We start from the raw sequence: 25,184 nt of genomic DNA on the forward strand, positions 1-25,184 counted from the left end.
TACCAAAGAGAGCTATACGCTGAACAGACATATGTGCTTCTTATGCTCGGGATGATTCTTTGTTCATATCAGTACACCACTTCACTATTCATCAGTTCAATCAGTAAGTCTCTACAAAATGCAAGAGAAAAACTAAACATAAACTAAAGAAGCTTGATTAAAGCCAACTACCAGTCTACCGGTAAATTTACGGTGGCAAATGCCTCTTGTTTAAATTTGTAAAGAGTTAAACATCCATAAGAGCATGTATTCACAAAGAAAACTAAACAGACCAGACAGCTTGAGTCATCTCATAAGAAATCATGTTGAATCTCTGACAGCAGCAGCTTTGCATAGTGGGCAGGCGTTCTTTACCACCAACCAGTTCTTGATGCAATCAACATGGAAGTTATGTCCACAATTTAACCTTCCGAGCTTATCTCTGTCTTTGTATCCTTCCTGTCAAACAAACAAGTCAATATTATTCAACATCAGCAAGTTCGCGAGATAGACAAGATAAATTTCATAAAACTGTCATGAACTTTTAAGAGGGTTTTGCACAACATTACTGTAGACTATTATTTTTTAGCGAAAACTACTAACTACTTTGATACCTAAAAGTGTTTTTTAAACACTTCAATACCTTACAGACTAAGGCTTTTCAACACACTTCGCTACCACAGTTTTAATCCCATTTCACTTTGAAACCCCTTTTCAGGTTTCTTTAGATTCCCGATTAAATTGCCTGCCCAGGCACCAAAAGAAGGGGATAAATTTCAGGATAGCAAAGTGAAAATAAGCCTAGATTATATGAAGTAAATAAGAGCAAAGTTTACCATCACTGGATTTGTTACTTTTAAGTGATAATTAAGTTTGTGATAACTTTCTGTAATAATTTTTTTTGTAGTTTCATGCATAACCTCCCCAAGAAAAAAAGAAGAAAGAAAAGAAAAGAAGAAAGAAAAGAAAAGAAAACACCCAAAAAATGTTCATTGTAGTTTTGGGAAACTTGCCCTAAAAATTAATTAACTGCAAAGACTTACCAAACATATCACACACTTCTCTTCCTCCCGACCATCTTCAGTTTGATTGGACAAACAATATGTAGTTTCTTCCAAACATCCAGAAATAGATTCTTCCGACAAACCCCTGGTCACAATTCCAATCCTATCTTCCAAAGCAAGTAATTCCTGCAACAATAGTGATAAATAAAGATCAGTGACTGATCAAAGACTGGAGTGATTACGGGTCTCCGAATTCACCTCGTAGCTCATGTTGTCTGCATCTAGCCTCATTTCTCTATGCTCATCAAACCAGCTCAAAAAGACAAAGAGGGTAGATTCATCAATCACTGCTGCCACCTGAAGTAATTAGCAATTAGTCAATTAATTACAGTGTACTATATTCACAAGATAAAAGATGATATAAGAAAAGGATAAAGCATTGACTTTCCTCAAAGAGACTTTCATTTATAGTATTTATACAGGGGGTCGTTCTCCTTTCAGGAAAATTGGTGAGTGCTATGTAATCAAAAACTTTTTTGAATGATATTGAAGATAAAAAAAATTCCTAAAGAAACATGTCTTGTTGGACAAATTGATGAAAAAAGCATCATTTCTAGGGGTACAAATGGTTCGGAGACCGCTCAGATACGACACTTATCATATCTGTATCCGCTTGCCGTTCATTCATGGATATGGATACAGATATGCCTCGGTAAGGAAAACTCATATCCATATCCGCTAAAATCAGAAACGGATATAGATATACATGGGGGTATACATGCGGATAAAAAATGAATATGAGAAAACAAAATAATATATATATATATATATACATATATATACACACTAGGTCATATTTAACAAGAGAGCTCATTAACATGTTTGTTATATATGAAAAGCTAAGATTAAACCTCTTGATCATTAAAAGTAGTCTCAAACAGTGCTATCAATGCGCGATGCACAATGTGGAGCGCAACGTCCTTTTATGCGTGCACATGTGCAAGACGTGATGCAGTGCGCGCGCCCGAGTGAAGCGAGGCTCACACCGCATACATAATTTTTCTAGATAGATAATCAAGCCTGAAAAAATATGCTTATGAAATTTCACATAAAATGCATGTCAAATCACAAAAGAACATATTAACTCATAATGTTAATACACCTAACAAAGCAGAAAAATTCGTAGTTTTCCAGCAGTAAAGTTCATAGTTTTCCAAATCAAAAGTCAAATCAAGACTAATAAGAATCAAATCAAATAATAAATAAGAATGAGTTAAGAGCCCTCAATTTGGCTACTAAAATGGCCTACCGGGTGTATTTTTCTTTTAGGGTTATGATTTATTGGGTATAAAGACCAATTCAAATGTTAAAGAACAAAAACATACGAGGCTATGCCTTGCATGCACCCTATGTGAAACGCTCTCATGCAGGACATCTGTAAGGCACAAAAAGGTGTTGTCGCCTTAGACGTAGGGCGCCTTGTCCCTGCCCCACGTCGTAGGGCACGAAAGGCACAATGAGGCGCGTGCTTTGGATAACACTGGTCTCAAGTTTATTAATCTAATGATTGAAACAATTGCACCTGTATGATCAACATATATTTAGATATTTCAAATGCAGATCTGGATATTTCACTAAAACTGTATTGGTAACAATATCCTATTGGTTATAGATTTTAGTAACCATATCCATATCTACGGATATGGTTACGCAAATTTCAATAAATACGGATACGAGTTAGCACCCCTAGTTGTTTCAATATTAGTCCCTCAAATATTTCATATTTTTTATATTAGTCCTCAAAATCATTAGAATTGGTATCATGTCCCTAGGATCATACAAGTGTTTTAAAAACAGTCGCCCTAGTTAGCACCCGTTGAATCAGGCGGAATATTCTGTCAAATTTAACTTGGTGTTTTACCAAGGAGCACATGCCAACACTCTATAGGTTGCTCCAGTTACCAAGCCGATGAGCTGTACTATAGAGCTGGTGGTATGGGGAGATCTCGAAAGAAGTATGTGCAGGACATGGAGTCTCGCTGCCCGTGCGCCAACATAATCAAGGCAGTGCTGTCAGAATGCTCCTGTGCTCAAACCCCAAGGAGAATTTCAGTATTTGACAGAATTTCCACCGGAACGTCTGAAGCTAAGCCTAGGCGTTTCCAGCGAAGAAGAAGGATTGTCAAAGATAGAGAATTCCCGAAGGTCACCATCAACATGGCCAGCAAAGGAGCATCGACAGGGGACAATCCCGAGTCAATCCCGTTGGTACCCTGGTATCTAACTCACCTACAGTCCGGGACCATTACACGAGGGACTTATGGTAGAATCCGGACGAGATCACCATCAGAAGACGAAGCATCAGATGCCGGCTCCGCGATTGCTTCGGACAACACAGTATCTAGCGAAGGACAACCCCGCGAGGTACTCATGATCAGTGCCGAACAAATGAACAAGATGCTTGAAGACGCCCTAGCTCGGCAGAAAGAAGCTTTCAAATTCGAGATGGAAATGACCCTACAGCGGATGAGGGAGATGCACGATCAGCAACTCGCAGCTTTGACAACTCATCAAGAGGAGCCCACTCGACCCAATCATCAGAACCAAGAAGAGAATGAACGGGAAGGGAATAATGTCATTATTCCTCCTGTCAACAACGACAACGGAAGTATAGCCGTTTATACACAACACCTCTTTCAATAAACCCAAACCCAATTAAATATTCATCCCCTATAATTGATTATCTGCTTACCAAATCCATCATTCTAATGGTTAGCTCCTCATGATTTTTTTTTTTTAAATCCCCTATATTTCCTCCATGAGGCCATCTCCAGTTTAAATGCTTTATTGTATCATTTTAAGCTCTTTAATTATGCTTTCAGCTTTAAGTTCCTCAGCTAATGGAGGAAACAGAGGATTGAGGGGAAAGTTATTTAGTGAGGGTAGTTTGATAATCACAATCCATGGTTAAGGACTAACCATACTACAATTAACAGATTGGACAGCTTTTATGACAGAGGCACTAACTTCAACATACTCATACGATTTGGGAGACACAAGAGCATTTTCAACGATCTGGGGACTAATCTCAAAAAATGAAAGATTCAAGGGACTAATATTCAAATAAATCAATGGTACACATGCAATAGTTTTTTATAAGAATGCACAAAAGAAACTATACAATTGGTCAAAACACAGAATCAACATCATCTCCATATTATTTGCTTTTTCAAAATATATACTAAGTTTCGATATTCTAAGTGGTGTACCTTTTACTCAGAAGTTAATGCTGTTAATAAAGAGACACACCTCAGATAACAATGTGATATAGACTTTGATATTCTAAGTGGTGCACTTATATTTTCAGTCGTGTAATGTTATGAATAAAGAGATGTACCTCAGATAACAATATCATATAGGTATTATCTCCATAATAACTTGACTGTGACCTATTGTAAGAAATCCTCCTCTGTGATCTACTGTAGGGGCTCCTCGTCCTTCTGTTCCTGTAGCTGCGACGCTCTGTGATAGAAAATGGACTGAAATATCTGGAGGACACAACAGTTTCCATTGGAGAGGGCCCACCGCCTTCCACATCCACAGGAGTATAGCTTGAAATGGGTCTATAAGAATTTGAAATCTGATTGAAACTATGGGTATTGGCCCCTATGCCTTGTGTAAAAGGCTCATGAGGAGTAGGTAAAGGAATTGCATTGCTTCTCCAATTGCTGTTTGGTTGAAATACCCGATTAGCACCAAAAGTGGTGTTGGTAACACCAGACCGTGCAAAAGACTGGCTGCTGTCGTAACTAAAGCTGGAATCTGCAATTTCCATAACAAAAAAACAGTTGACATACAACAATCTTATATAGGGTAATATTGGTGGATTCTGTGATAACCCCGTACACTTTAAAATTTTCACTTTAGCCCCCTTAAATTTGGAGTGTTTTAAAAAACTCCAAAACATTTTCAATTTTTTCAACTAATTCCCTAATGATGTTAGATGAACCAGTAAGGGCGAAAATATCCTTTTAAACTTAGCACTTCATGTATTAATTTGAATAAATTAATCAGGGCGTTTTGGTCAAAATTCGACTAAATGTGGACCGAACTCAAAAGGCTTTGTGAAAATTACCTTTAAAATAATTACACGGAACATGAAAGGGTTTTTTTTTAATAGATTGGAGGTACTCTTTGGACGTGCATGATTTTCACAAGCACAGTTAGGTCTAAGGGAGAGTTAGTTGACAAAATTTAAGAGAAGTGACTTTTCTAGAGTTTAAGGGGTTATCTTACAAAGCGGTCAAACTTAAGTTGTTTTTTTTTTTTTTTTTAAACTTTTAAGTTACCCATCTAAAACAAAAAGTATTGAACATATGCAGGATGCTACCTGAAGAAAGATCTCTTCCTTGGGTGGCTGTAGGCATGCGGGCATGCCTCGAGTGTCCTCCCATGCTAGGACCTGCATAACTAAAGCTGGAATCTGCAATTTCCATAACACAAAACCCATTAACATACAACAATCTAATTTATAGAAGTATTGAACACCTGAAGCACACCAACCTGAAGATAGGTTTCTTCCTTGGACGGATATAGGCATTTGTGCATGGCTCAAGTGTCCTCCCATGCTATGACTTGAAGAATTTCCATAATTAAATGTGAAATCTGCAATTTCCATAACAAAAATTAAAATAAACATAAAACAGCCAAATATACTAAGGTATTGAAGACTTGAAGTAAACTAACCTGAAGAAAGGTTTCTTCCTTGCGCGGCCATGGGCATTTGGCTTGAGTATCCTCCCATTCTAAGCCCTGATGAGTTTCCTGCTCCATGGAAATGAGGCAGATTACTCGACGGGTAAGCCACAGTTGGGTTACTTTCCACACGAGTGTGGTAGTTATGACGGCTTCTCACATTTCTCCGAGAGTCTTCACGAGAACCCAATTGATAATCATTTCTGTAACCATGGGAAACACGGAGAGTATCCGAAGACTGAGATTGAGGCCATGTCATAGGCTCTGGGAGTAAAGGGTTAAAGGACGTGCGAGGATTAGAAGGACTATTAGCAATGTAGTATCCGGTAGAATTCTCTCTAGTTTCAGCAAGAGGCCTAGTTGGGCTTTTCCTTTTAAATGACGCCCTTAAAATCTCTGCATGGGGTTCAACTATGTTACTTCCATACTGATCGAGATAAGGTGGTAGCCCGTACAGGGCTTGATTTGGTGGAAACCAACTGGAGCTGGCAGTGGATGAAGGATGAAGGTAGGGACCAAATGATGGTCCATTATTTGTCGCTGTGTAATTTGAATAACTAGATGAAGGATAGGCATTTGGCCTTAATGCTACAGCGCGTGCTGCATCATTTGTAGGAAGCATAAAAGATTCATTTCCTGCACCTAAACATAAGGCAAAAATATGTATAATATTATTAATGTAAAGAAACTGTCATTAAGAAAATGTAATACCCAAGTGCAATGAAGGATCAGGGTGGGGACGACTCCAGATTTGATCATGGTTCACAGTAGGCGTTTGAGGTATATCGAACGAATTCCTTTGCTCCATGCCAAACGTTCCTCTCTTCAAAAGGAGTACTGGATCTGTGGTGAAACTAAAACAATCTAGACTGAGGATCAGGCATCTCAAAATAAATTAATTATTTAAGCTCTTTAATCATTGGACAAGCAGCAAAACGCCTGAGAAACTAAGAAATCACGCCATTATATGATGGAATTGCATTTTCATTTAATACTGTTATCTCAATCAATTGTATTACTCCTTAAAGCATAACATTTCCCTTCTCATTTCAGTTTACAGATACATTTCTCCTTTAAATGTTAACAATCTATGATTCTCTTGACATTCTGAAAATCTTAAGGGACAGACTGTTGATGACTAGATATGAATAAAAGTAGATATTGTCTCAGTAACTCAGTTTCTGCTCGAGTTCCCACAGTGAATCAGTTATTACTCAGTAGAGGTCACCATTGTTTCTTCCAGTAAGGCACCTTTAAATACCATATGACTAGAAATTCCAATGTTTCATGTTGACCTGCAGCAGTAGTTGCAACATTAAAAAAAAGTGATCACGGGCTGTAATGCCCTTAGTCAACCAGAATCCTTCCCTGAATAAAAGAACCCTAACACAATTGAAGAGTAAAATGACTTTTAGGTTAGATATTCTTACAACAGTCAGATGACAAACCAATAATGCCAAGAGACTACAGTGCTACTAACAAACATTATTTACGAGAAAGTTGTAATGAGTAGTACAGACCCAAACTTGATTTCAAAATCAGAAGTCCGATTTTTATGGCTAAATAATGTAGAGTGCAAATCAAAATCAGAAAACCACGTTAAAGATAAATAAAACATAAGGGGAAGGCAGGGAGGGAGAGGGTCTCCTACTAACAGTCAGTAACACAAGGAATATACAGATTCAACAATGTAAGCACCAAATGCACAACATAAACTGTTTGTCGAAAGACTCAAAACCAAGAGGGTTGGAAACATGCGTGGAAGAGGAAATATATCAAATGGACAGCAGGGAACAATATTTCTTGAGCTGCAGATGGGAGATTATCCAAAGTTGGGGGTGATATACATTTAATAAATGTATTCCTACAAGACATATGCTCAACTCGAGATGAGGGCGGAAATAAGTGACTCAAGTCTTAACGTAAATAATAAAAAAGAGAAACCCCACTCCCGTAACTTACTGGGCCCATCAGACCCATCAGAATCTAGTATCCGCTCTCTGCAGTAAAAGATAGCCTAAAAATATCCTAGGGTAGAACTCATGCTGAGAATATTCATTGACTGTCATCCTTATCGACCCTTTTAGACTAATCCTAGCAAAGGAAACTTGTTTCCAATTTAACTTACTTGCTTGAAAGCCTACATATGTAAAGGTCGTCAGGACAATCTTGTTAAAGTCCCTCCTGTCATTGATAAGACAAGGAAACCCAATTACATAAAGGAAAAACATGCGAGAAACCTCTATTAAATAATGAAACTGATTCAATAGCCCGAATACAATACTCAACAAAGAAGGCCCTCATTAAGATTCAATAGCCCATATACAATACTCAACAAAGAAGGCCCTCATTAAGAAGCCTAAGGGTTGGATACTGTACTAAATAATACATTTCCCACTTATCTATAAGAAACAACTTACAAGGCTGGTTCGCACAAGGAAGTCAGAGGGAATGGCTAGCATCATCCAACAAGCTCCTTGACAACTCACAACTCCATAGCTATGCATCTGTTTTGCATGTATTTATAGCTCCTTGTAGAAGTCTCAACTCTAAGGTTCACAAGTTTGAGAGGTGTCTATATAGGAAATATAGTAAGAATCTAACTCCAACCATGTTCCGCCAATACAATTACCAGCCACAAGTGCCATTGTAACAATGAGAAAGTAAGTGAGACCTTGTCCAATTGAACTGAGATGTTCTGTGAGGACCAGATAATCAAGAAGGGAAAAAATCCAAACATCAAAATAGCAGTTAACACGTCATGTCAGTATTGCACCTTGTAAGTACATGAATGCTTCTGTTTGAATCCAGTATAGAGAATGTGTAAAGACTGGAAAAATCATTATTCAGAAAAATTACGGCTTCGTTTGGATACCACGGTGTTTTCCTTGTTGTGTTTTTGTAAAAAAAACATTGTTGTGTTTTTTCCTTAAAATATTTTCAAAACACCATGTTAAGTATTTTTGGTCAACACAAGTTTGACCCATTACAAAATTAGCATTAAACATATTATTAATATATTATATATTATTTATAATAAAATATATTGTAAATAAAATGTTATAATATTTAGTTTACATTATTATAGTATTATAAGTATTAAATGTAATGCAATATAATATTGTATAATGTATTATAATATTATATTGTACTTTAATAAGCTATATTATATTATACTTATTATTATATTATAATTATTACATATTATTTTCAAATAATTATATATTTAATTATATTGGTATATCAATTTGTTATTGTTGTATATTATGTTAATATTATGTTATTACTAGTATGTTATTAATAAATTAATATATTATAAATATTTTAATATTATATAATATATTATAGTTTTTAATATGTTAGAGTTTATTAATGTACTTTAATAATATATTAGTATTTATGATATAAATAAATATTATTATATTATGAATATATTATTTTTACATTAACATTTGTTAGCAATAAGTTATTTTATTATTAAAAATTATTTTACTTTATAATAAATTATATTAATTATTACATAATATATTAATATTTTATAGATTATATTACATTTACTATACAATATGTTATTATAATATTATTATTATATTGTTATGTTATTATTAAATATGTTACTATATGCTACTATTATATAATATATGTAATTATTAATTTATTACAATTTATTTATTAAAAAGTTAATAATATTATAGCGATTATACTATTGTATAGTATATTACTATATCATTATTAAATTATTATTTATTATCAATAACTTTTTTATTATTTTTTTAGTTTATTTATATTTTTTATTATTTATTTATTTTACAATACATTATTAACATATTAAATATTGGTATTTAATATGTTATTATATTATTATAAGATATTTTATTTATAATATTTTTATATTATTTAATAAATATTAGTAATATATTAAATTAACTATAATATAATTAGTATAATATAATAAGCATGTTGATAATAACTCTATATTAATTATATTTAATATATTATGTTAGATATTATATTAACACATTCTCAAACTCAAAACCAAAACACCAAACTTAAAACACCTAAAAGTTTGAAATAACTATAAGTAGTGTTTTTGGTTTGAGGATGATTTAGCTTAAAAAAACACCATGGTTTCCAAACTCATGGTGTTTTGTTTTTGGCAAAAACACCATGGAAACAAATAAAACATCATGGTATCCAAACAGAGCCGTAAAAAGAATATTAACATTTTTGCTCATGTGAAATCTGATTATCAGAATCAAGAATTTCATCTGGCATTAGAAATGGAGATCCGGATCAACATACTAACTATCGACTTGCAATAGCAAGTCCTGCAAAGCAAATTGTATTAAAGTTTAAGAACAGGAAAAGAAAGGCAAAGATGCTTTCATCTTACCAATGATAATACATAAAGTGCTAATCTGGATTAGATTTGCCCAAAATATGACAAATCAGAGCATGCAAATTAAATTTCAATAATATGTGGTGTTCATGCTGACTTGTAAGGTCAAATCAGACTGAAAAATGAAGCCAACACTAGTACCAAGTGCAAAAAAGTATGAAGCATGAATGTTTTGGAGTTCGACAACTTTTTTGAAGGAATATCAAGTTCAATAAGGAGTAAACAGTGGCTGGTGTATCTCCACGCAGTTATCTGGTGTGTCTCTGACTCAGCACACATTCAGAACCCCAAGTTTAGATCGTGTGCGCGCCAAGTCAACAACACACTACCTAAATGCTTGGAGGGACGCATCAGGCCATGTTTACTCCTAATTAACTTTGAACAAAAAAATCCAGTAAATACGAGTTGGTATATATAATCAAAATGAAGTGCTAGAGATAACCTTATCCACAGTTATCTTCTTCTCTCTTGTAATATGCTTACTCGGTGAGTACAGAAAAGTAACTAATGACATGCTTCTTAAACTGGTCAATGTTAGGGCTAAAGAACAAACAGAAGACTGAAGATAACTCTAATAAGCAGCAGATATAAGAAGGATAACTTCCTTACAGACAATCCAGCCTTGTCCAGTCTATGCATTTGAGAAAAGAAATCTTAAGATTTTGAACATGATCCACGCATGAGTAGCTTTATCCATATTAGACATGCCAAGCAAGAGACTCAGTCACATGGTAGATATGTCCAGTCCAAATTAAAAGAGAATAAGAACCTTGGCCACCCTAAACTTGTGGAGTAAGCTTGATTCTGATAGCAACAAGTTGTGCTGCTATAGTTAGCAGACTTCCAGGACACATCCAAGATTAGTTTTCTACATTTCATAAAGCAGCGTAACAGTCTTTTTATAGGGACAAAAGTCATATGGAAAAAGCGCAAAAGAGGTATTTCATACTGCATTATTAGTTCATACTTTTGCATGACCCTTTAGTAACTCCTTAAATCACATGAGGTTAATAAATTAATTTTTTTTAAAACAATCAATTTGCATTAGTATCCTTGTTGACCCTAAGATCAAAGTTCTTCCTTAGAAGTTAGAACCATTAAGAGATCATAAACCAGCCTACAATTAACCAACAGATACTATGATTACTACATTAGATCATGACGCAATAGATTGAGAGGCCTCAAAAGATAATATCTGTGGTCTCAACAAGTATTAGAAGTAGACATCTGGCTTGCAAAACTTATCAACATGGTCAATGGTGTCAATGCTAACAATGAAACAAATGCAAGATAAGAGAAGCAAAGACATGAACTCCCAACACAACAAGCTAATAACAGCTACACCTTTCTACATCTGAATTGAAGTAAAAGACTTGGATAATGAAACAGAGACGTTAAGTTTTCAAATTAAATAATCAGAAAGTTATGTTATATGATTCAAATTGATATAAGTAATTGTACCATACACTGACACTATGCCTACACTTCATAGCTTGGATAACTGCAAGCTAAATAATGAAATACATGCAGGATCCAGCAGTAAACACCTAATAGCCGTGTCTTGTCATGTAAATAGCAGAATGGATTGTCATGTGAAAAGCAATTTAAGATGATAGATGGCGGATTCCAAATTAGAAAAATAGCAGCTTAAGCTATTTTAGAAACATAAAAAGAAGATAGATCTTATGACCCTGCTCAAATAACAGCGAAAAATGATTTCAACCACAATTCTATGGGGTTCAAAATACAGCTCTTGTATACCAGCATTTTCTTTACAAGGCTCAATATTGTCTCCTCTAATCTTATTGTGGAGTTAACGGAAAAAAAATACCCGAGTGTCATATGATATACAATACCGTCAAATCTTTAGATAATGGATGCAAAAAGGGCTTGACATAAAAATCTAGAAAGTGCTTCAGATGGGCAGTAAGAAATTTGGCTGCATATAGTAAACTTCTACTGGGGTGAAGTGTGTATTATACTTTCTCACCAAGAACATATAGAGCTTCCTTCAGAACAGTATTATCTTCGAGTAACTTAAAAATTATAAATTGCTTCTATGAATGTCTCATCTACCTCCTTTTTCCTCTTACCGATTCATTCAATGAATGAAAAGTTTCCGGAAGAAGTATACTCACTCCAAGCAACAAGCAAAAGTGAACCCTAAATTAGGCAAAAAAACATATATTTTAATATGCCAAGATAACATTGATGCAATCATGCTAACCCAACAAAGCCTTCGCACAAAACCCAACAAAGCTAACCCAACAAAGCCTTCGCACAAAACCGACTTCCCAGAACATATCCTAATTTCCTAATGCAATATTCGCAAACAATCAGATAGCTCGGGAAAGAATTACCCACTACATCCCAGCATCGATGATTTTTGTACCAGTGTACATCACCATGGCTTAATGCTAAGGATAGTAGCATAAAAGAAAGAATTTCTAGTCGAAAAGATTTATATTCCAATGTCAATTGGCAACCCAACATCAATCAGAATCAAGAGTTATTTACAACAGCTGTTGTAACAATATATTGCACAGAATCATCTACATTTAAGACACTATAGTGGAAGACAAAATGTCATGTCTGTATTCTTCATGAAACAGATCCATTTATGGATAAATGACTACACTCATAGGGTATTAACCTAAGCCTAACATTCAGATGCTGAGGCCAGGACAATCATTTGCACCGAATTGACACAATTGTTTCTTGAGTCTGCTGCCGTACTTAGTTCCGGGACAAGCAAGAGGGAACAATGAACTTGGCTAACACCTCCAGAGGAAAACGTTGATATGTTAGAGCCTCCAATGTGCAAATTATTTTGGTGAATAGTCAAATTTCAACACCACATCTCTTCTCTATAGGCCCTTATTGAGGAAAATCAAGTGCCTGCAATACCATTTAAATTTCAGTTGAAACTCAGAAAGAAGATTCCTACCTGCTACCTATGACCTACCCTTTAAGGATATGACTTATAGGACGAGAGTACAGATCATGTATTCAAATTTGACATTGAGAATGTTCTGAGTTTTTCAGAATAATCTTGAAAAAAGAATAGGAGAATGGAAGAATTTGATGCGATGAGAGAAATGAGATCTAGAAAATTGTTATAGCTTTTAATTTAGTGGCCAGACTAAGAGACCAAACATTATTACAATGAATATAATCTGTTAAGGGGAAAAAAGCTACAACTTGCCCAATGAAAATAAAAGAATTTTATTCTCCGCGTTTACCCAAAATGCAGATCCATAAGTCGATTTACACGAACACATCACCTGGTGAGTACAGGCTCGTTCCAATCATAAAAAATTAACAGATCTGCATAGCTCCCTCCTTCACCATATTATAGCAATCTTTTATTAGATTGAAGATGGTGAGGGATCAATGACGAGAGTTGCAAGCATATGTGAGTTAAGAAGCAACAACAATCCAATGTAAGCTTGTCTTCCTTTTTAAAAGAAGTCATATAAGGAGGTATAAAGCAAAGTGATATATTTTATTCTCAGCAGTATAGGGTTATAAAAGGTAAAGGAAACCGGAGTATCATACAATATATTATGCACATACAGAATCATAAGATAGCACCAAGAAGGATGTCAAGGAAACAAGACCAAATGCAGTTGTGAAACCCTGCCAAAAAGATTGAGGTTCTTAATAAAGTTAACATGGATTATCCTACAGTCTAAAGTGTTAGTTGGGGGTGGATACAAACCTCCGACGGCGGAAGAGCTCCGACGAGCTCGAGGATGACGCAGGTGAGCGTGGGAGTCGACGGCGAAAGCTCAGGTGAAGTTCGAACGGGCGAAGCTGCAGGTGAGCACGGGTATCGAGCTCCGCGTGCGAGCGCTCGACCATCGCGTCAGGCGATGACGACCATCGCGTCTTTGGCCACCGACCTTGGCGTCTTGGCCTCCCACCTCCGCGTCCATCGCATGGCTGGCGACAGGCTGTCGCCAGCCTACTTTTTTTTCTTCCGTTCTTCGGATCTCAAATCGCAGCAGCGATTTGAGTGTTTAATCTCCAGCTCTCAAGTGTTTTGAGGGGAGATTAAGAAAAAGAAAAGAGAGAGAAGAATAAAAGAGGGGTTTTATTGTGGGAGAATTGAAAGGGATTATTCCCTTTAATTATTAACACTGTAGCTACAGTGTTCAATTTGAGAGATCCCAGTTTAGGGATTTGCTCTTGATTTGTAATTTCTTGTTAGATTAATAAGAAATTGACTGTGTGGCTTCCGAGGACGTAGGCAATTGCCGAACCTCGTAAATCTTGTGTACTGTTCTCTATTCTGCGTTTCCGTTGCATTAGGGATTTCGGTGTTAAATTCCCAACAACTGGTATCAGAGCGTGAAATGATCTAGAGGAAGTCAGATTCAAGTGGGAGCCATGGCCGCAGATGAAGGAAAGGTGAGATTAGAGAAGTTTGATGGATCAGATTTCGGATTCTGGAAAATGCAGATAGAGGATTATCTGTATCAGAAAAATCTGTATCAACCTCTCTCGGGGAAGAAGCCGGAGGGTATGAAGGAAGAAGATTGGAATCTTCTGGACAGAAAAGCCCTCTGGGTTATTCGTTTGACGTTAACCCGCAATGTTGCTTTTAACATTGCAAAGGAGAAGACCACGGCGGGTCTTATGACAGCACTCTCAAATATGTATGAGAAGCCATCAGCCTCAAATAAAGTCCATTTGATGAGGCGGTTATTCAATCTGCGAATGGCGGAAGGTGCACCGGTAGCACATCATCTCAATGAACTCAATACAGTCACGACCCAATTAAGTTCAGTTGATATTGAGTTTGATGAGGAAGTTCGAGCGTTGATCCTTTTGTCTTCCCTACCATAGAGTTGGAACGCTACGGTCACAGCTGTGAGTAGCTCGTCGGGAAAGAAAAAGTTAAAGTTTGACGACGTTCGTGATCTGGTTCTCAGTGAGGAGATCCGACGGAGAGAGTCGGGTGAAGCTACAACCTCTTCAGTATTGCATACAGAGTCAAGAGGTAAAAGTTCAACCAGAGGAAATGGATCAGATGATAGGAGATCCAAATCCAGAAATCCCAACAGTTCGAAGGCTATCGAGTGTTGGAAGTGCGGGAAAACCGGGCACTACAAGAATCAGTGCAGGAGTGCACGGGAGGAGTGGGAGGCAAATGCAGATGTGAACGTTGCCTCCACCTCAGGAGGAGATGATGCGCTGATATGCTCTTTGGAGAGCAAGGAGGAGTCTTGGGTGTTGGACTCGGGAGCATCATTCCATGCTACTTCTCAGAAAGAATTCCTCGAGAAGTATATCCCCGGAAACCTTGGAAATGTATATCTTGGTGACGATCAAGCATGTGCCATTATTGGCAAAGGTGTAGTGAAGATTAAGCTGAATGGGTCAGTATGGGAGCTGAAGGATGTCAGGTATATTCCCGACCTGAAGAGGAACTTAATCTCAGTAAGCCAGCTGGCTAGTGAAGGCTACACGACGACTTTCCATGGAGATGACTGGAGGATTTCGAAGGGCGCAATGACGATTGCCAGAGGCAGGAAGACTGGTACCCTGTATATGACAGCGGGTGCACGTTGTTCGATCTCAGTTGCGGCAGGCAATGAGACTTCAAAGCTGTGGCACCAGAGACTCGGTCATATGAGTGAAAAAGGGATGAAGGTTATGCACACAAAAAGAAAACTCCCAGGTTTACAATCAGTAGAGATTGATATGTGTGAAGAATGCATACTTGAAAAGCAGAAGAGAATCAGCTTTCAGACAAGTGGCAGACCCCCTAGGAAGCAGAAGCTAGAGCTCGTTCACTCGGATGTTTGGGGACCAACAACCACCGCGTCGATTGGTGGGAAACACTACTTCATGACTTTTATTGATGATCACTCTCGGAAAGTATGGGTCTACTTTCTGAAGAAAAAGTCAGAAGTGTTTGAGGCTTTCAGAAGATGGAAAGCCATGGTCGAGAATGAGACCGGTTTGAGGGTAAAGAAACTCAGAACAGACAATGGTGGTGAGTATGAAGACACCAGATTCAAGAAGTTCTGCTATGAGCACGGTATCAGAATGGAGAGGACCGTGCCCGGCACGCCTCAGCATAATGGTGTGGCTGAGCGCATGAATAGAACGTTGACAGAGAGAGCCAGAAGCATTCGGACGCAGTCAGGTCTACCGAAGCAGTTCTGGGCAGAAGCAGTCAACACAGCAGCTTACTTGATCAACCGAGGTCCATCGGTTCCATTGGAGCACAAAATACCAGAAGAGGTATGGTGCGGAAAGGAGGTAACCCTCTCACATCTTAAAGTTTTCGGTTGTGTAGCTTATGTGCATATAAGTGATCAAGGCATGAATGAGCCTGATCCCAAGTCTAAGATATGCACATTCATCGGGTATGGTGAAGACGAGTTCGGCTACCGTATTTGGGACAACGAAAACAAGAAGGTGATCAGGTGCAGAGATGTGACATTCAACGAGAAGGTGATGTACAAGGACATGCACAAGACAGATTCCAGTGACTCAGAGAGCGAGTCAACATTTGTAGATGCAGATGATGTCCCAGATAACCTCTCTGAAGAACCCAATGCAGAAGGTCCTCAGCCAGAAGAGCCTGTTGGACAGAACGGTGCGCAGGAGCCCGACGCACCAGCTCCGATATTGAGGAGAACTACTCGTCCTCCTATGTCTAACAGCAGATACATGAATTATATGTTGCTGACAAATGGAGGGGAGTCTGAAAGCTTTGATGAAGCTTGTCAGAGTGGAGATGCGAGCAAGTGGGAGTTTGCTGCGAAAGAAGAGAAGAAATCTCTGATCTCCAACCAGACATGGGGACTAGCTGAGTTGCCCATGGGGAAGAAGGCACGTCACAACAAGTGGGTGTATCGAGTGAAAAAGGAGCAGAATGGTTCCAGAAGATACAGAGCCCGACGAGTTGTCAAAGGATTTCAACAGAATATCCAAGGAAGAAAGTATCCAGCGGATATGTTGACGAAGGCAGTGACCTTTCAGAAACTGGAGTTGTGTGCAACTTCAGTTGGCCTTCATGCATAGATGATGAGGGCGGAGCCACACAGAAGAGGAGCTTGATGGAATAGCCTGTTGTCGTCGGTTTGGTCTCCAAGTGAGAGATTGTTAGTTGGGGGTGGATACAAACCTCCGACGGCGGAAGAGCTCCGACGAGCTCGAGGATGACGCAGGTGAGCGTGGGAGTCGACGGCGAAAGCTTCAGGTGAAGTTCGAACGGGCGAAGCTGCAGGTGAGCACGGGTATCGAGCTCCGCGTGCGAGCGCTCGACCTTCGCGTCAGGCGATGACGACCATCGCGTCTTTGGCCACCGACCTTGGCGTCTTGGCCTCCCACCTCCGCGTCCATCGCATGGCTGGCGACAGGCTGTCGCCAGCCTAATGCCCTAGCTGAGTGCTTTTTCCCCTTCGCGATCATCTCTGGCGGCGACCTAAAAACGCAGCAGCGTTTTCCTTTTTTTTCTTCCGTTCTTCGGATCTCAAATCGCAGCAGCGATTTGAGTGTTTAATCTCCAGCTCTCAAGTGTTTTGAGGGGAGATTAAGAAAAAGAAAAGAGAGAGAGAGAGAGAGAGAGAGAGAAGAATAAAAGAGGGGTTTTATTGTGGGAGAATTGAAAGGGATTATTCCCTTTAATTATTAACACTGTAGCTACAGTGTTCGATTTGAGAGATCTCAGTTTAGGGAGTTGCTCTTGATTTGTAATTTCTTGTTAGATTAATAAGAAATTGACTGTGTGGCTCCCGAGGACGTAGGCAGTTGCCGAACCTCGTAAATCTTGTGTACTGTTCTCTATTCTGCGTTTCCGTTGCATTAGGAATTTCGGCGTTAAATTCCCAACATAAAGCGCCTTCAATAAAATGAAGCAAGAAGTTTCATGATTGTATATATGGTAGCTTTTTAGGATAACAAGGAGAAGATGAGAATATATTATTGAAATTTCCAATAGGTCGTCATAGAAAGTTATACTTGAAAACCTAATAAAAAAGTCAAGGATCAATTAACTTTTTTTTTTGCACTAAAATAACTCCAACTAGGAAAGAAAGCATCTTTTACTTCTTCTCCAAAACGTAGGAAGAGTTAGTAACTTAGTATGCCAAGCAGCGATAACATATGGTCTACCTATTAATTGCTGAAAGATGTTAATAATGTGATTACCGAGACTTACTGACAATTAACTTATCTACAATACTAAATCCTAATGTATGGGCTCTTCCAATTAACTAAGATCATACTCCATATGAAAGCTGACCTATTAATTACTAAGAATCCTTAATACGTGATCACATAGACAGCTGACAATTATTGTATCCACAAACCTGCTATATGCCTTCATATTACTGATTCCATGTTCACTGGTTATAAGGTTAATTTTCACCCTTCATGAACAATATCTCATGCATTTGAAAGGGATTCAAACAATTGGCCACATGCTGACGATGACTGCTAAGAAATTTCTATGACAAATTGATATAACAATTCTCCATATACTTTCACCCAAGTGAAATAGGTACATTTTCAAAGAGGAGCCAAGAGGTTTTACAGATAATTTATAATGATACTCCTCATGTGCAGATAGTCACATCAAGGTCTCTAGCTTGAGCTTCGCTAGCATGAAAGCGCTTTAGACATGTATAGTAGTAAAACACTATTACCATAAAGTTAGTCAATTTCTTCAACAAGTTCTCACCATTGTTATTTTCTCATACTATATAGCCTTATAGCTACTAAGACGACTAACACGACTACATAACAAAGTCCAAAGGTTTATTCTTAAAATCACAAAATCTAATTCCAGAAAATGCAACCAGTGCATATAACTTGAAGATGAAGCTAGAAATATAACTTGTAGGTAGAAAACATCTAGGTAGAAAACATCTAGGTAGAAAACAGGTTACAACAAATTAAAACTTGATTAAAAAAAACAGCATCAAGATCATTGCATCTCTGAGGGTTTAAATAAAGGAAGAGTGAATGGATGAATGAAACCCCATATAGAAATAACCAATGCTCAATGCTTTATATTAAAAGAATTTCATATTAAACACAAATAAAGAGAATGAAGATTATCAAAGTTGTATCCAAAATTTACATATTTTCTGACAACTAAAGAACTCATCTTCAATCAACAAAAACTGATCTTTACAAATTCAGAATATCAAGGAGATGCCACTAGTTCATCAATTAGTAAACAATCAAAGAAACTAAATAGACTCATGATTAGATAGCGATCGGGAGATTATTTACCTTCAAGTTCGCGATCAACGAGTTTTCACCCCAAATTTGGTGGATTTTAGTCCAGAATTAGGGTTTCGTGAGTGAAATAGAGATTAGGGTTTGAGAAGCGGAGGAGCGAGCGAAGAAATAGGGGGAATTTAATCGACGGTCACGCAATCGGCGAACAAGGAACCGCTAACTACTACTTTTTTTGGTTGCTTCTTCTATTTTCTCCTCCTTTTATAGGCAGAGGGAGTTGTTGTTGTACTCAATTGCCCTCCTTAACTTTGCGCGATTACAGATGACCACTCATAACTTTCAAAAATTTCGTAAAACCCCTCTTAAGTCAGAAAATATCCACTGAAAGATTTTATTGAATAAAAGTTTACCTAAATTTAAGTGTGTTACGATTTGTCTAGAAGGAAGAAATAAATAGGCATGGACATGCTGATAGTAATTTAATTCCTATGTTAAAAAATAATATTAGAAATGAATAGTATAGTATATGTATGGCGTTAATCTGGAGGGTTATTTGCATATATACCCCTTATATAATGGGTATTTGTAGAAGTACATTCTAAACATCAATATTTATAAAATTACCCCTCAAATCATTAATTTCAGAAAAATATCATCAAAGCAATTAATCATCAACTTTAATAATGTATAGTCGTAATGTGACAAATATCAACAAGATAGTTAAATTTTAGCATCAAGTTGATTATTTGTAGATTTTAGGGGTATCTCTTCAGAAAGTTGATGATTTGGGTAGTAGTTTCCCAAATACTAAGATTTGGGGGGTATTTTGCAAATACCCAAGTTTTAAGAAGTATATATGCAAATAATCCTAATCTAGAATATTTTATTTAAAATATTACATGTTATTGCAAAAATATTCACAGGTAAGCTTCTAATATTCTCATTATAATGGTCGTGATAAAAATTGTTGAATGAAATTGTAACATAGGCATGAGTAAGAGTTCTAGAAAGTTAATTTGGGAATTGTGGATATTCTATCAATGGTGTGGTATATAAATCATTCCACTCTTATGGAAATAGTTCTGATAGGATCTCTACTACAAAGAGACTTATATCAAAGTAGTTGTAAGATTTACTAGACTTTAGAGCAATTTTAATGATCTAGAGTACTAGTATCAAATTGTTAAAGATCTAGAGATTTAACATCGAAATAACCCTTTTAGAAAATAACAATTCTTTTAGATAGAAATTTAGAAAATAGCAACTTAATTAAGCGGACGGGAGGAGAAATTCATTTCTGTTCATAATGCGCTGAGAAGTCTGGGGCGGGCCTTCAGTTCTCTCTCATCTTCATGTTTTTCTCCTCTCCATTTTATTTTAACGGCGACGACATCCTCAGCTACAAAACTCCGATCTTTATCACGATTTCCCACCAAATTTGTCCTATTCCAATCCAGATCTAAGCCCTAACGTTCCAAGGGGAAGAAATTTTCTAAATAAACTCATTCCCACTTTTATTCTTAAAAATCGACCCTATTCAAACTTTATTATAAAAATCGACTCACTTTCTCGTCACGTTAGCATCGTGGCCAGAAAGTGGGTCGATTTTTTTAAACGCGATCCAAATTAGTCGGAGTTGTCAACCCCAACTATTTTGGGTGTTGCTGATGGATTTGCCAGCTAAATTAGTCAGGGTTTGAAACCCCCGACTAATTTAGCACATGTTTAAATTGGTCAGGGTTGGGAACCCCGACCATTTCGAAACACCTAATTTGAAATGGTCGAGGTTCCCAACCCCGACCATTTAGCATAGAGTGACCAGCACCCAGTTACAGAATGAAAAATTGGCCAAGGGACAGAATAGTCGGGGTTGCCAACTCTGACTACTTGTTCTGGGTCCCGCCCCCTATATAAATAAACCCAAACCCTTCTCTCCCCAAAACCCATTGTTCCTAGTCACCTCTCTCTTCTCCAAAACCGTCGCTCTCTCATTTTGCTACCACCGATCTCAATTTCAATCCTATTTTGTGGCCGAAATTCATCGTGAAAGATCTCTAGTAGAATTGTTTATTGAAAAGTTGCCATATAGTTCGTGCCAAATATTCAACCCTCCAGGAGAATTCTCACGCATGTTAGATTTGGGAGTTGAGTCTGATGGTTTTCTTTCTTCTTCAAGTGAAAGTGAGAGGATTCAATTTCAATATCATAGTGGTGCACCTTCATTTGGTGGAACGTCAAACTTCATGAAGAATAAATTCCCTTATGAAAATACGAGGTCGTTAAGAGGGGCAACAATTGAAGAGGATGAAAGAAGCAACATATCTAAAGGTGAAGATCAAGATAGTGCACCAATTGATAGCATGCAATTTGTGAGTGAAGATGTTGAAGAGAATCCGGATTGTGTTGGCCTTCTTGTTTTGATGATGTTTAATAAACAATTTATAACTAATGTTGTTTGTCTAGTGCTTGTATTATCTATTCATTGTAGACAAACAACGTTGTTGGAGGATGGATGGATTGCGCTTCAACGATCATATCAAGAGGAGGTTGGCGGAATAGTGGAGTGAAGCAATGCACAATTCAAAGTTAAAGATCAAGTTCAAGCTTCATCCGCGAGATTACCAAGTCAAGCATATTGAAGACCAATCAAGCTTGGGTAATTTAGTTTAAGAGTTTATATTATGTGTGTTTAATATGTTAAGCTCAATTATCTACACACACACATTTATTGGTTTCTTTGTATATATATATAGTTATATATATATATATACATAAGTTTTGGTTTCTATGCATACATATAGTTATATATATACATACATGTGTTTTGGTTTTTATGATATTACATACTCTATTGTGTTTTAGTACTTATTGCATAGAATATGTAATTTTGTGAAAATATTGTCTTATTAGTTTATAGACTTCAATATCAATTTATACATGTTTTACTAAGTCTATAAAAACATTTTACAAAGTTTTAAAAGTTGGTTTATGTCAAAACATCAAAATTCAAGTATCTCATATTTTCATGTTTTGGACTATTTTGTAAAATAATGATATTTTTTCATTTGGGAGGTCCTTTCTGATAACCAGTCACTGTAGCATGTTTATTATCATGTCTACAATAATTCCCCAAAGTTTACATTTTTTGGAATTTATTTGATAATTTTAAACAACGTTTTAAAATCAGAAAAACAGTTTTTAGTTTTCTGTCATATCCGTTTTCGGTTGACCGCACCGGTCGACCGAACCTGAGTTCATATGTTCTCTGGGCGACAGAGAGTCTGTCGGTCCGGTCGACCGATGAAAATTTCCGGTCGACCGACGAATTTTCCGGTCGACCGACAAGGTCTTTTTTTTGGTTTGCTGTTACAAAGAGGAGTTTACAATCAGCTATTGAAGAGTTCATCTTCAACATTTCATCATCCTCTCTTTGTGTTTATAGAGAAGTTTCCTTAACTCTATTTCCTAGCATTTCTACTATTGTATTTCATATCAATCTTATTGCTAGTTCTTATTGAGTTAAGTTTTATTGAATCTCATTGTTACACACACTCACTTGAGCTTTTAGTATTTACATACATAGTATAGTTGGGTGGTGAGAGATTGTAACCTTGAGTTGTGCTTTCATTGTGTTCTCATTTATTGTAGAGAACAAATTTATATTTGTTACATTGTGAGTGGTGTAAGATTTTTGGTGAGCTAGAAAACCGAGTGTGTTGTGAAGTTTTCGGTGAACTAGAAAACTGATTGTGAGGAGTGGCATTGATCGGTGAGCGTTGAAAACCGATACTGTGAGGTGTAAATGTTATTCGGGTGAACGTAGAAAACCCGGTTATGATAGTGGATTTCTCCCCGGGAGTGGGGAGCGGAGACGTAGGACGGAAGGTCCGAACTCCGTGATCATATCTTGTGTTTGAGTGTGCTTTGGCGTTTATTTATACTTGTGTTTATAATTCTTGTCGCCATTGTCATTAGCTCATTATTTATATGATCCACTATCTAGTTCATATTGTTTACCCTTGTGTTAGTTTATATATCCTTGCATATATCATATAGTATACCTCTTTGCTAGGATATATCACCTTGTGTATATTGCATATTCTTGAACTTAACTCTTTGTATATCTATCTTGCAAGAATATATCTTGTTAATATATTAATTGCCATAAAATCGGATTAGATTAACATAAGACCCTAATCACCCCCCCTCTAGGGTCTAACAGATTGGTCTGATGAGGCTTATGTTAATAATAAATATGTTGAGTATGAAGAACCACCCCCCGACAAGTTTGAAGATGATGAGTGATTCGCTCTTCCACAATACAATATATGTGCATTGGCCAAAGTTCAACTCATAGAGAGATGATGACGTCCCTTTCAGATTAAGTTCATGATTTATTCAAGACTAAGGATCAATTGGTTGATGCTATTCATGAGTACTCATTCAAAAAGAATGTCAAATTCAAGTAAGTTAAAATCAATCGCACAAGTTATGATGCAATCTATTTTATGAATACACAAAGGAAAGGTCGGGCCGAGGGAAATGAAGCTGATTACACATGTCCCTGGAAATTATATGCATTTGCCGGAAAGAAGCATAATGGGTGTGGGCGTTAAAAATTGCCTATACATTCCCAGACACAGCTCAAGACGAAGAGGAAACGATGAACGTCATCATCTAAGTCAGGAAGAATCATCCGATACCAAGAAGTATGCAAAACGACAAACAACGAGGGCCGAAGCTGTCTCACAAACAAGTAAGACAACATACACAATTTCTATTTCTAAGACAGTGTACATTGTCTCGGAAATAGTGATGCAGTGTAACATCCCTTTTGATGCTTTTCTTGGACTTCGTGTGACCCACGTAGCTTCATAACTGCTTGGGATCATCCATAAACATGGGGAGGCCATTACAAACTGAAGAGACACTCGAAATCCCCAGAAATCATGGCATTTAACAAATTGCATGTCGGTTACAAAACTGTCTGGAATGACACCTTCTTCCGAGATAGTAGACACTATCTCGGAAATAAGAGTTGACGGATAAAGTTTGTTTCGACTTCTTATCTTCAAAAACAGTTTTTAGGGGCTATAAATACTTCCTCTACACCCTTGTGCATGGGGGGGGGGGGGGGGGCAAATTGGCAGTAGAGAATTGGCATTTTGGTGAGCTTTATGATCCAGAGAGAGAGAGAGAGAGAGTCCTTCACATCCTGAGAGCCTTCAGTATTTTCCTTGAGATCAAACATTGTTTTGTTCTTGAGAAGAGTATTTATCTTACCTTGTTGAGATATTCACTTCTGTCATTGTTTCTAAAATGAAACATCAACTCCAATCCTTCTTTAGATCAATTTAGATTTGTGAATCAGTCGTCCACAGACTAACGCGTTCTCGGTATAGGTAAAGATCACACGCAAGCAGATGCTCCTAAACAAGAGTTTCTTTGTGTGTTTCTAGGATATCTCATTTGTTTGTTTTCATTTGTGGAATCTATTACAACTCGATTATCGAATTACAGATTCAAAAAAGCTCCAAAACACCCTCACATGTCTCGCCCAAAGGAGCCCTAGCCGAGAAACCAAACAATGTCTCGCCCAAAGCCAAGCACACACGGTTGTTTCTTTGCCTCCGTCGATGTTTGTTCCTCGTCCGTCTGCTGCAATTATATCTGCTACACTACCAATGAAATCTTGGATCAGTCCTAGCCTATCAAAGTTTAAAATCACGATGGTGGATCATCTTGTTCATTTTCACAAAGATCGAGGCAAAGCTCTAGTAAAAGAACGCTTGGTTCCGGGGAATAAAACCCAAGTAGTTCCTCAGCCAATGGGTCATACG

The 25,184-nt window shown here is 37.2% G+C and overlaps 1 protein-coding gene across 7 annotated transcripts; it reads right to left on the bottom strand.

The window, feature by feature from the left end:
* Window positions 1-19,559, bottom strand: LOC109840307. Of its 7 annotated transcripts, none has more exons than XM_020408894.1 (11): window positions 19,396-19,559; window positions 8,159-8,313; window positions 7,867-7,922; window positions 6,450-6,592; window positions 5,730-6,380; window positions 5,547-5,648; window positions 5,374-5,466; window positions 4,381-4,805; window positions 1,242-1,340; window positions 1,023-1,169; window positions 1-438 (listed from the first exon to the last, which is right to left on the bottom strand). In XM_020408894.1, exons 4-11 carry the CDS (start codon window positions 6,544-6,546, stop codon window positions 301-303), a joined length of 1,752 nt encoding a protein of 583 aa, XP_020264483.1. In that variant the 5' UTR covers window positions 6,547-6,592; window positions 7,867-7,922; window positions 8,159-8,313; window positions 19,396-19,559; the 3' UTR covers window positions 1-300. The 7 variants fall into 7 exon arrangements, with proteins under 7 accessions (XP_020264483.1, XP_020264477.1, XP_020264478.1 ...); XM_020408888.1 differs by having other exon boundaries at window positions 8,159-8,436; XM_020408889.1 differs by lacking the exon at window positions 19,396-19,559 and having other exon boundaries at window positions 6,450-6,581; window positions 8,159-8,746.

This window comes from Asparagus officinalis, chromosome 5 (genome assembly GCF_001876935.1).
Source record: "Asparagus officinalis chromosome 5, Aspof.V1, whole genome shotgun sequence".
Lineage (NCBI taxonomy): Eukaryota > Viridiplantae > Streptophyta > Magnoliopsida > Asparagales > Asparagaceae > Asparagus > Asparagus officinalis.

Coding starts and splice junctions, on each gene's coding strand:
- LOC109840307 (XM_020408890.1), bottom strand. CDS start 6,546: ATGGAGCAAAGGAATTCGTTCGATATACCTCAAACGCCTACTGTGAAC. Junction 6,381..6,449: donor TGATCCTTCATTGCACTTGG/GTATTACATTTT, acceptor CCTTATGTTTAG/GTGCAGGAAATGAATCTTTT. Junction 5,467..5,546: donor AGGAAGAAACCTATCTTCAG/GTTGGTGTGCTT, acceptor TGGAAATTGCAG/ATTCCAGCTTTAGTTATGCA.